Source organism: Trachurus japonicus, chromosome 22 (assembly GCF_045865225.1).
Source record: "Trachurus japonicus isolate A0001 chromosome 22, Traja_1.0".
Taxonomy (NCBI): domain Eukaryota; kingdom Metazoa; phylum Chordata; class Actinopteri; order Carangiformes; family Carangidae; genus Trachurus; species Trachurus japonicus.
This window is the reverse complement of record NC_140928.1, coordinates 26,544,000-26,558,382: the sequence shown is the minus strand read 5'-3', so window position 1 is coordinate 26,558,382 and position 14,383 is coordinate 26,544,000. Positions and strand designations below refer to the sequence as shown.

General features: G+C 47.3%; 1 protein-coding gene across 3 annotated transcripts in view; it reads left to right on the top strand.

Annotated features, from left to right (window-relative positions):
* Window positions 1–14,383, top strand: part of akt1 (AKT serine/threonine kinase 1) — a 36,337-nt gene that overhangs the window by 17,501 nt on the left and 4,453 nt on the right. For all 3 annotated transcript variants that reach the window (XM_085766512.1, XM_085766510.1, XM_085766511.1), the window contains exons 3-10: window positions 5,223–5,351; window positions 6,886–6,997; window positions 7,321–7,447; window positions 8,365–8,496; window positions 8,634–8,699; window positions 9,271–9,339; window positions 9,500–9,625; window positions 10,999–11,127. In XM_085766512.1, coding sequence (XP_085622638.1) covers window positions 5,223–5,351; window positions 6,886–6,997; window positions 7,321–7,447; window positions 8,365–8,496; window positions 8,634–8,699; window positions 9,271–9,339; window positions 9,500–9,625; window positions 10,999–11,127 — 890 coding nt within the window. The remainder of the gene's footprint in view (window positions 1–5,222; window positions 5,352–6,885; window positions 6,998–7,320; window positions 7,448–8,364; window positions 8,497–8,633; window positions 8,700–9,270; window positions 9,340–9,499; window positions 9,626–10,998; window positions 11,128–14,383) is intronic.

The following is a 14,383-nucleotide window of genomic DNA, read 5'->3' as shown; positions in this document are numbered from 1 at the left end:
ACAGAGACAAGCGGATATAGCTGCTTCCACTGTTTGTCATGTGACCATCTCTGTGGTTCGCAGATGAGGAAGTTGCAGTGTCCTCCAGTCTAGAAAGAGCATGCACTCGTCGAGGATGCACGCTGCAGATGTGGCGTTACATCTCTGTGGCAGCCTCCGAAGATGTGCATGTGTGTGAGTGTGTGTGTGTGTCAGTGTCAAAACACAACCAGACTGAGTCATTCTTTTGCTTTTCGTTACTCTTGCTCTGGTTTTTCTCAACCACCTGTAGAAAAGTGCTTTTTTTCCCCCTCCCTTCCAGTGACACTATCACAATACCCTGAGTGACACCTCCTCCTGGTTACCTCACTCTGTGTGACCAATCCCCCGGGACAACACACCTCGTCGTCATCCCGTCTACGTCTCACTCGGATCATTTAAATACTGTGGCAACTTGCGAAGAATCCAGCCAGTGAGAATAGCCGGGCTTTGTCATCTCCCTGACATCCGTGTGATGGAGGCCACCTCAGTGCCGGAGAATGTCTACCGGTAAAAGGGACACAACATGCCATGTGCCGCTGCGTCACAAATGACCACCCATGCTACTGGTGTGCGTCACCGCTGCTGGCAGGAGAAGCTCTGAGCCGTCCAAACTAGATGTTGATGTAATGCGTTACACACAAACACCTTTCAGTGCCTACCGCAGGCCGTACTCGCACATACATGCATGCGTGCACATAAACACCTGTCTCCAGACATCAGGATCTCGCTGCATTGCGCCGCGTAAGGTCCTTTTTTTTTTTTCTTCTTTCTGGGAGTCTGGAAGTGATTTGCTGCATTCCTGCTGCCAAAACCAGAAAAAAAAACTTCTGAACCCAAGGTTTAGTCTCCGAGCGTGTACGATGAGCCCTCCGTCTGGTGTCACGGTGTCAGGTAGGGGCGAGGAGGGGGGGGGCTCATTATGCTGCCTCTGCGTTGTGCACATACTGTCCTCAGTGTGGGCTGGCATGGACTATGGCAAGGGGATATGGGTCAGCCAAAACCTGACCACAGAGCGAGGCACCAGCTGGGGCCCAGCTGAGGAAAACAAGGCTCGGTGTGGAGGCTCAGGAGACTTTCTGGCCACAGTGTGAAAGACTCAGGCAACCTATCATTGTGCTGTGTTTAATTCCCACCTGATACCTCTTGTATGACGACATGCACTCTTTTGTGCTTTGATTCTGTCAGTTGTACGTTAACCATATGCAGCGGGGAAAAGTATTGAGCGCATGAACATTTTTTCTCAGAAAATATATTTCTAATAGAGCTATTGACATGAAATGTTCACCTGATGTCGGCAACAGCCACACACATACAAAGAAATCCAAACATTTATGTCCATGAATTAAAGCAGAAGTAAGCGATCCGGTCGTTTTGGCTAACTTCTTGTCAGCCGATGGAGTTAGCAGTCCTCGTCCCTACGTCACCACATTCAGGCGCATCCCTTGGCTGCACACACAGAGAGGACTGCCCCTTTATGCTGTTCTCTCTCCTCATTGGATAAAGGTTGTAGGATACAAGGAAAGTTTTCTCCTGGGCTTACAGCAGAGCAGAGTGACTGACAGACCCGTGTTTCAGACCAAACACTCTATAGAAGTGATTGCTGTCGGAAGATACAACTATTTAAGACTTATATTAACACAAACATTCTGCTTACTTCTGCTTTAAGTAATGTGTAATAAAGTGAAATGATGCAGGGAATAAGTATTAAACACATGAAGAAAAGGAGGTGCAAAACGGTTTGGAAAGCTAAGGAAGCAGCTGGAGTCTGTCAGTATTTAGAAAGTAATCCTGTCCCCTATTAGTGCAAAGTAATATCAGCTGATTTAGTCCAAATTGACGCCTATAAAAAGGTTTCTCATCACCAAGGTGTCACACCAGGGGCGTCTCATGATGGGCATCTCATGATCTCATCAAGACCTTTAGAAACTTATGTTGCACAACATCCTGATGGCATCGGTTACAGATGTGTCTGAATGCACTCTTTTATCCGTTGGTGCCGTTATCCAGAACTGAAAAGAACAACATTTTACCATAAACTGTCCACGACCAGGTCCTCACAAGATATCTGACAGAGTCAAAAGAAAACTAAGAAGAGCCGTCGTCCAAGAGCCAAGGATCACAGAGTGCTACAAAACAAAAACTATGAGTAATGCTTTTGCCATGGCCTCTTTGCATGCTCACCATGTAAGTCTATTGATGCGTTCAATACTTATTTTCCCCCGCTGCATGCACGGCTCCGACTGTCCCTAAATATGAGACAATGCAAGTCAATTTTTCATCTACTTGCACATGTGCAACCAGTAAATTTGCCTTTTTTTTAACACTGACTGGTGACATATTGAAGAGGCGACAAGGTGTGTGAGGTTCATGAATGAAAAGAAAGCGTAATGAATTGCTTTGCAAGTCAATTTACAGTGTGCGCCACTAAATTTTCTGTGTGCACTCCTAAAATGTTAAGTTAGAGGCCACTGTACTAGTGAAAAAAGCTAGTCTAGAGCCCTTATATGCGAGCACTATTGTTACTGATGCAAGGAAGTCTGGTTTTTGATGTGTGATAAATGACCCGACCCATGTGGATTCTCTGGAGACCCGGCGCACACGTGCGGTTGACTGATGTGGAGGTTGATCGGCGCGGCTCGTCGCCTAAAACAGACAAACGACTACATCACCACGACCGTGCTCCATTGAAACGGACATGAGGGAAAACCACCAAACAGATTCCTGCCTGTGTGTGTTTGTGTGTTTCAATTAAGGACAGCAACATCCAGCACAGGGCAATCTGACGGCTGACAAAGTCGAGCTAATTTCTAAACGAGCTTTACGTTTTGGACTGAAAACACTTGCTCAGCTGAAAACCAGATGAAAAATCTCCTCCAGTGCCATGATGAAAAATGCAATAACATATTGGACATCTGCTGCGGATTGAAGACCAAAGTATGTTGTGCTCTGGGGCAGATGTTTCCTCTAGCGCGCTGATTGGTGCCAGTACCTTGCCAGTCACAGTAAATCAGGTGTTTCTGCACTTGGGTGTTTGCTTTGGGTTTAACGGCTTGATGCTCCGCGGGAATGTGATGTACAGACGGCCTGTTTTACAAGGCCTCATCCTGCTGTACTTGGCCAGAGAAGCTGCGCTTTTCCTAAAGTGTCCTTTTCCTTTCCCTCTCGCCTTTCATCTTTACAGAGAAAAGCCATATGGAGGATGTCCTATTAGAGTTCACCACTCGTGTCATCGCTTTCCGAAAGAGAGAAAAAAAAAATGCAGAGAAGACGCAGGAAGAGGAAGTTCATAATTTCGAGGTGTCAGAAGTGGCAAGAATGAAAAGTGACATTTAACCAGTGTTGTAAAAATCCTGACATCCCGTTAAATATTTTATAAGACCGTAAAGACATTACTGGCTGCTGTACGGTCTGTACACTCTCAGACTGGTCTGTTATCAGTTTCATCAGTCAGACGTGAGTGTTTGAAGGAGGGTAACAGAAGCTCATGTTGACAGATCTCCTACCTCTCCTCTGCAGACACACACACACACACATGCCACTTCTGTGTTGGAGGAAATGGGGCAATTAAGGACAGCTTGCTACGGCTCTGCATGGGGTTAATATGCAGCTCCGTGATTAAAAATAAATTACACTTTTCCTGTATAAATATTCAAGTCCCACTCCACTGTGTGCCACTGCCTTGTTATGGTATGTAAGCTATTTTTTTCCCCCCGTCTGCACAACATCTGGCGCGACATTTCCTGAAGCATCACCGGAATAAATTGAGTTTTGTCTGCCCTGCGAGAGATTCATTTGTGTGATGCTAGTGTGTCTAAAAGAATGGGACGGACATGCATGGCTTGAGGTTATGGGTGTTGTCTAGAAAATGGGAATTGTGGAAAGTTTTATTGGAAAATGAAATTGAGGCTTTGGCAAACATGACGGCGGTGTTACAGGATGATTGATGGGAAAGAAAAAGAAAAGTGGTCGCGGTTGATAAAACAATAAACTCCATTTAGAGTTGCAGCGTCTTTTTAAAGGAGAAGGCTTCCGACTTTCACACATACAAGTCTGAAGGAACAGGGGGGAAAAAGCTGTCTGGAGCCTTCGGCAGTGTCAGTTGAGTCAGCATTGGTTAGTAAAACTACAAAAAAGAAAAGAAAAGAACATAAGTTTGTAGTGCAGGATTATGGGTAGTGTAGGCACAAGGAAGAAGAACATGCCGAGTAAAAATTGTGATATAATGTCAGCTGGTTCTTCTGCAGTGACTCTGACCTCGAGGTTATGAAACTACAAAGCGAAATATTATTATTATTATAACCTATAATTAACCAGGTTATCCCACTGAGATAAAAGATCTCTTTTGCCAGAGAGACCTGGCCAAGAATGGCAGCACATAAAGTCTTAACACATAGTCACATTAATCATAGACATTAAAAAAAACAAAACAAAAACAAATAGAATACAAATAACAACTGAATTTTCAAGATTAGTTACAAGAATTTACAAGATAAGTCAAAAAATAAAACATTTGCACTGAAATAAAACATTTGCACTCCTGAAGCCTGGATGTAATGGGATTTATCATGGACTTGAATACATTCAAAGACACCAGACTTTGGAGTTTGAGCTGCAAAATGTTCCATGTACTTGGAGCAGAAAAAAACTAAAGTATTCAAAGTATTAACTGTCAGCTCTGCCTTTGTGTAAAGTAACCAACCACCATGTTGGTACGGTAGGAGATGGTTTCCAGACAGTTTGAATGAGAGTCTACTTTGCAGGTGACTGCTGGGGAGGGGACAGACGGGGCAGGGGACAGGGTCCTGACTCCTACTAAAACCACCATTTGTCCTGCAGCTGACCTAACACTAAAAGAAAGACGGTGACAAGATGGTGATTCCAGGCAGCGCCGGTGAACAGCATAGTAATTATATTGCAGGAAATGGGGTTGCACCTCTGGGAATTAAAACAGAAAGAGAAAAAGACGCCGCCGCTCCGTCGTTAATCATGAAGCCCCCAGTGTAAACAAACGCTGTTGAGCGTTGATCTAGTCATTTTGAGAATGCGAAAAGCCTCGCAAAGATCCTCAGCTGAGGTTTGTTTGTGTGCAGACAACCCGCTGAAAATCTCTCATTACTGTGTCACGAGTTGTTTTACGTTTCTGTCTCCCGCGACTCAACAACCCCTTTTCAAACTCTCTCTCTCTCTCTCTCTCGTATCAGGAGAATACATCAAGACCTGGAGGCCGAGGTATTTTCTCCTGAAGAGTGATGGTACGTTCATTGGCTACAAAGAGCGACCGCAAGATGTTGACCAGCTGGAAACCCCCTTAAATAACTTCTCTGTTGCACGTGAGTATCTGCAGCAAAGAAACCACCACATTTTTTCCTCCCCTCTGTTTCTTGGCAGCTCGTTTTACTCTTTATTTTGTTTGCTGCTTTCCTGTTTTTACTTGCATTGTTGTAACAAATACGTCCACATACTTTTGTTGTTTGTACGCATCCCTTCATCCACCCTGAAAAGTAATCATTAGCAGGAAAAAACAGCGGTGCCAAGTTCCTATGAGGCACAAGTATGAAAGTGAATCATCAGTAATATTAAGACCACGTTATCCTTTATCATTGTTTGTCGCTTTGAAGGATTACCAACAGAAACAGGAACAAATTGGCTGCAGCATCATCTCAGCAGCGTCGCCGTGCATTTCTTTCAATAGGAGCGACGCTCCGAGGCAAAACAAGCTATGCGAGATGTCTGCCTCCTGATGTTAATGCACTGGATGTCATTCTTCTTCTCTGTGCATCTTTCACCAACATTCAGTTTTTTATACTGTGGCAGAAAATAACAAAAAAAAAATGCCCACATCGGCCCAGCCCACTCCATCTCCACATCAGAGAAAGTTGCTGTGATAAGCTGTGCAGATGACTGAACACAGCAATTAGACAGCATACTGTTTGTTTAACAAAACGCTTCCTCTCCGACACTCTTGAGTTATTGTGGTTATTAGCCGCCTGATTTCAAGTATTTATCTGAGCGCCGCTCCGAGGCTCCGTCTCCATCAGTGCCGGCTTTGGGGGGTTTTTGTCACCGCCGCGACCCCGCCGCAGAGGACACATGGTGCGTCGCTGGCTGACGGAGCCGCTGCAGCTGGATTACACATTCACCCTGATGGAGCCATGTTGGATCTCAGTGGTGATCCACTTTTCCTGTCCTCCATCCATCAGACAGAGGCCGTTTTGTGTCACGTTCTGACATATTTGCTGACACGTTTCATTTGGGAACAGATGTTAATGCGAAGGAGGTGCAGATGGAAATCTCTGCTTTTCTAAATTCAGTTATTAGACTGTTGTGAGTAATTGTTTTTGCAAACTGCTTACAAGGCAATTATTTGCTGTGAAAAAGCACTAGGATGAAAGGGAAATGGAATAAAAGAGGAATGTAATGACATTTCAAAATAATAAATCAATAATTAGAATAAAAGTTCAGTTTCAGTCATTTGTGAAAAATGTGTTTTCAGTAGTCTAGAGGCATTTTAAGTTTACACATTACACTTGGATAAAAAGAAACTTGAATCTCAAGTGCACTACTGACTTGTTATTGAATGTGACGCAGATTTCAAATCGGTATAAAACCCCATATTAGCTGATATAATTTTTTTAAGGCGATGACAGGTTAAAGATCAGAGTTGTTTTCCTGCGCCAAAGTGCACCTGTTCTTTTCCAAATTGGCCGACACTGTCTGTTAGGGTGGCGATAAAGATAAATGGCTATAACTGTGGGTCTGTCTCTCCCCTCTGCTCCCCTACACACTGGCCTTTCTCTCTGTCTCCTTCCCCTCCCTCCCTCCCTCCCTCCCTCCCTCTCTCCCTCTCTCCCTGGCTGTGGTCAGAGTGCCAGCTGATGAAGACGGAACGGCCCAAGCCCAACACATTTATCATCCGCTGCCTGCAGTGGACCACTGTCATCGAGCGCACCTTCCACGTGGAGACCCCCGAGGAGAGGCAAGCGAGGAGCACACACCTCTCAGGCTCACGGAGCAGTAAAACACAAATCATTCACACGCAGTGAATTGGCCTCTTTGCTTTAAAGCAGTTTCGGCAATTTAAGCACGTCTCCGTTTGTCTGACGCGTGGAGGCGCGCCGCACATAAACATACACATTTAATCATCGTTACGCACTCGCATAAGGTCCGATGGCCATTGGCAGAACTCACACTTGAAATTGCCTTCCTGTTGATAAGAAGACAATTACGTGATTGGGCTGCTGGGCTTGCATGGTGGTAAATGGGCTGATGTAATCTTTCTGCTGCCTGTGCCTCCCTCAGGGAAGAATGGACTAAAGCCATCCAGACCGTGGCTGAGAGCCTGCAGAAACAAGAGGAGGAGATGATGGACTCCTCTCCGGACCCCATGGACATGGAGGTCTACCTTACCAAACCCAGACACAAAGTGGTACGGACCTCTCACATTGACACATACTGTATAAATCTTAAAGGGATAGTTCAACATTTTGGCAAATTTGCCTATTGCCATAATCCCTATAGTCGTAGCTGTAGGTTCATTACCCATAATTATCTGTGCATGTTGTTTTGAGATCAACTCCGTCTTGTAATGTTACATTATTATTTCATGGCGTGGTGAATGTGCAGGTCACAACTTGTCCACTAGACTCGAGCATTTTGGAGTTGTTGGATTGTGTATTTGATAAGTTTGACGAGGGACAGGGGACCTGTACCGTTCACCTCCATAGTGTTCACTGAGCAGCTTGTGTCTCTGCCCCGCTGATCTCAAAACAACATGCACCGATAATTAAAGGTAACGAACCTACTGCTATGACTACAGGGATTATGGCAATAGGCTGAATTTGCCAAAATGTTGAACTATTCCTTTAACCTCAGCCTTCTCTAACCCACCTTTATGTCCTTGTCTTTCAAGTTGACCATTACCCCCCACCTCCACCCTGCCCTTACCTTATTTGCACTTCAGTCCACCTCACATCGCCTCACCCAGACTACTTTCTACTTCCCCACATCAGCCGTGGGGTGGCTTAGCACCAGATAGCATGTCCGCCAGGTTTCACAACCCCCCCACATGTGTCGTGACATAAACCTCCCAGGCCACCGGATTGGGTGTCCCTCGCACAACCATTTTCAACATTCTCCTCAACACTGGGGTCAGAGGTTAACTGAGGCACAACCACATATAGGCCCAACCATTAGAGGAGTGGAAATTGCACAGTGGGTGAAATGGTGCCTTAAATGCTTGTGTGTTGTTGTCAGTGGGATTGTATGTCCCAGCTAGTTAGAGCACGAGTTTGTTAATGCCACTGTTTGTAATCAGACGCCACTTTCTTTCCTCTGGCCTCCCAGACTATGCACGACTTTGAATACCTCAAACTCCTGGGAAAAGGCACTTTTGGCAAAGTTATCCTGGTAAAGGAGAAGGCCACAGGACGCTACTACGCCATGAAGATCCTGAAGAAGGAGGTGATCGTAGCAAAAGTGAGTGGATGCCAGTGAGCGAGTAAAGCACACTGAGAGCAAGGGCAGTGTTGCTATGACTGATAGCTAAATGGTTAGCCATTGTGAGAGTTGCACAAACACTCTTTGTGACTTCTTTTTTTTTTTCCTCCCCCCAGGATGAAGTGGCGCACACACTCACAGAGAACAGAGTACTCCAGAATTCAAAGCATCCGTTCTTGACAGTAAGGAGCTCATCCATATACCTAAACCCAAACGCTGTTTTAACTCACAGAAATCCTCAGGAGCCTCTTCAGTCCAACTCTGCAGCATCCATTCAAAAAAAAAGGGGCATTTTCACCAGGAATGTTCTAAAGAGGTGTTCAATACAAAGGCTGCGGTGGAGCTCGGCCTTTTTATAGCCCCACTGGAGCTTTTCTTTTATTGTTAATCTTTTAACCTTTTCTCAGCAGCTCTGAGGTGTGTTGTATTGAAAAGCTCCTCCGAAATGTTCAGTCTAAGTGGAGTGTGGAGGCGACGCATAATGCGATGTGCTCAGTGCAATGAACTGGACCGCTGTGCGCCTCACAGCAGCTGTTCAAAAAGCCTCGGCGCGCTAGACGCATCAGCCCTGCTGATGTTTTCCTAATTCTCCTTTCTTTACATAGTTGTCATGTAATTGTAGCTAAAGATGCAAAACTACTACGTGCATCATGTTTCATGTTGCAATGGGCTCTTTAAATGGCAGCTTCCTCTTGACTTAGCTGGAAATATCACCTAGTTCTGCTTTGAAACATTTGTTTTTGCTGTCTACAGGGACTGAAATACTCCTTCCAGACACATGACCGCCTGTGCTTCGTCATGGAGTATGCCAACGGTGGAGAGGTAAAATTGAACTATTACCAAATCTGCACCTGTACGTGACAGAAAACTTTCCAACTTGGACAATGCTACTGTTCCCACTTTCCCTGCACTAACCAACTCTATTTTTTTTTATTCGCCCTCTGCTTCCTTGTTGTCAATCTCCCCTGTTTCTCCTCCGCAGCTTTTCTTCCACCTGTCAAGGGACCGGGTATTCTCCGAGGAGCGGGCACGGTTCTACGGTGCAGAGATAGTGTCAGCGCTGGACTACCTTCATGCTGAAAGAAACGTGGTCTATCGAGATCTAAAGGTAGGAGGGGGGGAAACGCGTCCCTCGCTGTCAGCCATCGTTCGTCTCCTCCATCTTCCTCTCTCACCCTCCCACCCCGCCAGCCTCCGTCCCTTCATCCCCCCCCCCCTCCCCACCCGGCAGGATATAAATAGGGTTTCCTCCACCCAGAGCAGTGGCGGTGGCCAGAGCTTATTGATCTGCTTCACCAAGATCGGTCTCCAGACCTCACTGCAGCTGGAGGGAGGCTCAGGCCGTACGCGTACTGCAGCTAGACAGAAATAACCACCAGCCCTCTTTGAACACATCACCACGGCCTCCCTTTATAGCACACATCCACTGCTCTCAGAGGGTAATATTTTTGCACTCGCACCGTTGCGTGAATGACATCATGTTATAATGTGGCAGTATTACACATCAGAGACGTCCATCATCCTAGAACAAAGACGGTATCAGCTGCTCCTTCAGTAGAATTCACTAATACTCAGAGATCAGAGAAGGATGCTGCGGACTCATCACACGTTTGGTTTTAGGAGGCGTGTGTGTGTGTGTGTGTGTGTGTGTGGGGGGGGGGTTATCAGTGTTGCAGTGGCATCTGTAGGCCTACTACTTCCAGCTGATTAAAACTATAGCAGCCAGGTCAGCACAGCGCTCCCTCTCCTCCCTCCCTCCTTCCCTCCCTCCGTCCCTTGGGTTTATGAGGCAGGCTCCCAGCCTGCTAGGGTTCTCCTGAAAATGCCAGGGTAGCAGGATTGGAGGATGTGCTGACTCTGGCCGGGCGCTGCTGGCCACGTGTGAGCTACAGCTGCCAGGTGACTTTAACCGAGAGAGAGAGAGAAAGACAGAGAGAGGGAGGGAGGGAGGGAGGGGAGGGAGGTCAATCTGATTTTTAAAAGGCGGCGCAGCCTCCAGTCATGACACCGCACGACACACAACCTTTAGGCTTGTTTAGGTTATTCCGCCCGTACTTTTTGCTCTCCAGCTATCCTTCCCTCCACCTGTTTATTTTGTTTTTGTTTTTTGTTTGCACGCCAGAGTGAGTGGAAATGCCAGAAATTCAAAAACACTGCCAACGTAGAGCAAACAAGTTCTCACAAAGACGCGGCCAAGCTAAAACTTGTGGTTTTGGACGTGCAAACTTTTCAGCCAAGGACAAGCGTTTGTGAGGTGGAAAAGTTTTGCATGTTGAAAAAGGGGAATATGGGCTGATAGAAACAGGCTTTTCTAATAGATCTCATGGTTCTTGCATCTTGCAGGGTTTATATAAACTAACATCAGAACTGAAAGCTGTAACTTTCCCCACCCCACACAACTATTTTCTAACTCTAACTTCCCTGATCAGTGACTTATTTTGTATCATTGTCTGATATTTTTCCTCTCCTTGTTCCCCTCAGCTGGAAAACCTCATGCTGGACAAAGATGGCCACATAAAGATCACAGATTTCGGCCTGTGCAAGGAGGGGATCAAAGACGGCGCCACCATGAAAACCTTCTGTGGGACACCAGAGTACCTGGCGCCCGAGGTAACCACCACACTGTTATATTTATCAGCCTGAAATAATAATGATGTACTCTTCCAACTGGCACAAGTTACCAACACTGTGAGTCCTGACACTGGTGATGAGCTCTGTCTCACACGTTGGTCCAAAATATCCTGTAGATGTTGAGCTGAGGTCCAATCTGGAGACCGTGAAGGTCACAGCATACCATTTCCATAATTTCCCACTTACTCCTCAAACCGCTCAATGTCTCACTGTGCCCCTGTATTCGGAGGTGTTATTTTTCCTTATGCATTTATTCAAGTTTAATTTGATCAGGTGTGTGCAATGACAGCTTGGAGCTTTATTGGCTGTAATGGCACTGACTTGGACAGGTAGGTGGAGTCGACACCACTCACAGACCTCTGACTCCTTCCACTTAGTCAACTTTTGGTGGACTATAAAATGCCGTGGAGCCCCGATAATGAATATAAGTCCCCATCATGTGTTCCATGAGTATTCCAAACAAAAAAGCGCAGCATGTGTTGTCGGACCTCAGCGGATGAGAAGCATGTGGAAGAAAAGGGGCAGCTGTCCCAGAATGCCTTTCTAATCTCCAGCCGAAGTCGAGTTAATGAGTGTGCCGTGTGCCCAGGGCAGGGCGGCCTGCGCTGGTGTTTGCTGTAAGGGGGAGGGAGGGGTGTGGCTACTCCCTGTTGCGTGCAGGTATGACAAGTGTTAGAGTGGGCTGTGTAACCCGATATTTCATTGTGAGTGTTAGCTGTGTGTGTGTGTGTGTGTAGAAGCACTTGAGTGTCGCCATAAAGATGTTTTCCGGGAGACGGTGTCCATGTTGACACAGTTGCCGTATCGTTGTTTTTAGCCTCCATTTGGAATTTTCTGTTTGGGGGGGTGGAGAAGGAGGGGTGATCGGCTGGCAGCGCGTCAGGAAACGTGAGCTTCAGCCCCTGGGGGGGGGGAGCAAAAAACCAAAAAAATGCTAGAAGACCACAGTGGTTACAGCTGTTGTTGTGTGACACCAGCAGCGCCACAGCTCCCACTGCTGCCCAGGAGGCCTCACCTGACCGGGGCAGAGAACACGCCACCCCCACCCCCCCGTGGCTCAAAGCTCATAGGAACACGCCCCCTCGACTTTTCATCATCACTCATCTGAACGTTTACCTCCTCACAACAGGACAGGCGTAAAGACACATGATCTTTATGATATTATTTATGCCCCCCTCCCTCTGCCTCCCTGTTTCCCGTCTCTCTCAACTCTTCTATCTAATAAATACATGAAAAGCCCAAAAAAATATACTATAATATAAAAAACAAAAAGCCTCCCTCCACCTGTCCGTCCCCTGCTCCTCCTGTCCTCCTCTTCACTCCTCCACCGAGCAGCGCAGCCGGTGACACCTCCAGCCTCGGCAGCGGAGAGAGAGCAGAGCGGAGCAGAGCAGAGGGAGACATCAGGGGGCGTTGCCATGGCAACAGGGTCGCTGGCGAGGCTCCTCTATGGAGTGCGGGCCAGGCAGTGTTACAGGTTGTTCTGCAGTAAACAATGACCTTGTTGTGTGTGTGCTGCACAGGAATGCTGTAACGTCTGGGAATATTCCACCCAGAGCACGGGAGGTGGGGGGGAGGAGAGAGGTTCGGGGGGGAGGAGAGAGGTTCGGGGGGGGGGGTGGTGGTGGTGGTGAGAGGGAGAGGGAGGAGAGACCCGATCTGCAAAAACCTGGACCGGTTTGTCTCTGGAGTAACGGAGGAGGACAAATTCACTTTGTCACTTTTATTAAGCAGTTACAAGAAGAGAAAGCCATTATTGGCTAAGGGGAATCGGCTTTTAGGGAATATGTACAAAAGAATAAATGTGAACAGGTTCAAATCGAGCCACTGAAAGCGATCTGAATACACAAGCTCCGCAAGATTAATGGCTGTCAGTGCAGAACTTTGTGAGGAGGAGAGGGGGGAAAAAGAAGCCGTATACAGAGGGTAGGGCTCCAGAGGAGCAGCAGCAGCAGCAGCAGCAGCAGCAAGTGTTTGTGCTTTTATCCTCCTCTCTCTCTCCTCCTCTCTCTCTCCTCCGTCTCTCTCTCCTCCCCCGATCCTGCTCCTTTGGGGCAGTGTAACAGTATTAGTTTGGGGCTGGGGCCCAGGCAGGCAGGCAGGCAGACAGTCCTGGTTACGTATATGAGGGATGAGCTTGGCTCCTGTGCTCCTGGCAGCTTCACAGCTGTGGCGCTCTTCTACATATATGGGGCAGCTGCGGGCCCAGCTGTCGCACGGTGTGAATCACACGACAGCAGCGCTGGAAATAGAGACGGCCCAGTAATCCTAGCCCCACACCGGCTTCACGTTACTCCCCCCCACCCCACCTCTCCCCCCTGCCCTCCCAGTCTTCCTCCTTGATGCTCGCCACTCACCGCAGCGCCAGGCCCAGTGCCCACAGACACATGCGCAACACACACACACACACACACACACACACACACACACACACACACACACAGTAGTTTTGTACCTTTTACGGACACATCCGTCCATCTGTTTCCTAGGACCCTCTCTCTCTCTCCCTCTCTCTCCCTCCCTCTCTCTCAGCTCGTGCACTGTTGTGTCCATATCTAATTCTATTAATCCGCCCATGTCTTTTTACCTAAGTGTCTATTCTTAGGTCTGAATCTCCCAGCATCTCACTGCTGGAGGTTTAAGAGAACAGCCTGTTCTCCTTGTCTTGATTTCACCTTCAACATCCGCCTGGCGAGGTAGAATCCAGTACATGTCCCCAGAGACCTTGGAACAACTCTGCTCAGCAGCACATTAGTCATGCAACAGGTTGTGCTGCTGCTCAGTAAGCATCAGTGGAGAAGTTTACTCTTGAAGATTTTGCCAAGGAAATGATCAGAATATCCCTCTCTTTCATTTCTTTTGTTTGTAAGAACCAGATCTGCGTTTGTTGCCACACATTTTGCTTATTCAAGTGACCCGCACCTCTGTTGCCCGTCGGTGTGTTTGTGTTATGTGTGGAAGGGGCCTGTGGTGATTAAATATGCAGGGCTCCAGGGGAAACTCTATCCTTGCTCCTAATGTGAGATGTGAGTCAGTGCTGGCTGTGGCTGCCTCAAAAGCCCAGACCAGTGGGGAGAGCAGGTGATTCTGTTGGGTGGGGGGGGGGTGATGGAGGAGGAGGACGTTGTCGCTTTAGGGTTTGTGTACGCAGCCCTAAAGAGCTGATGCTGTCACAGCCGCAAATACAACCTTATTGGTGTTTAGATTTCTGTTTTTGGTCAGCAGCACCACAGTT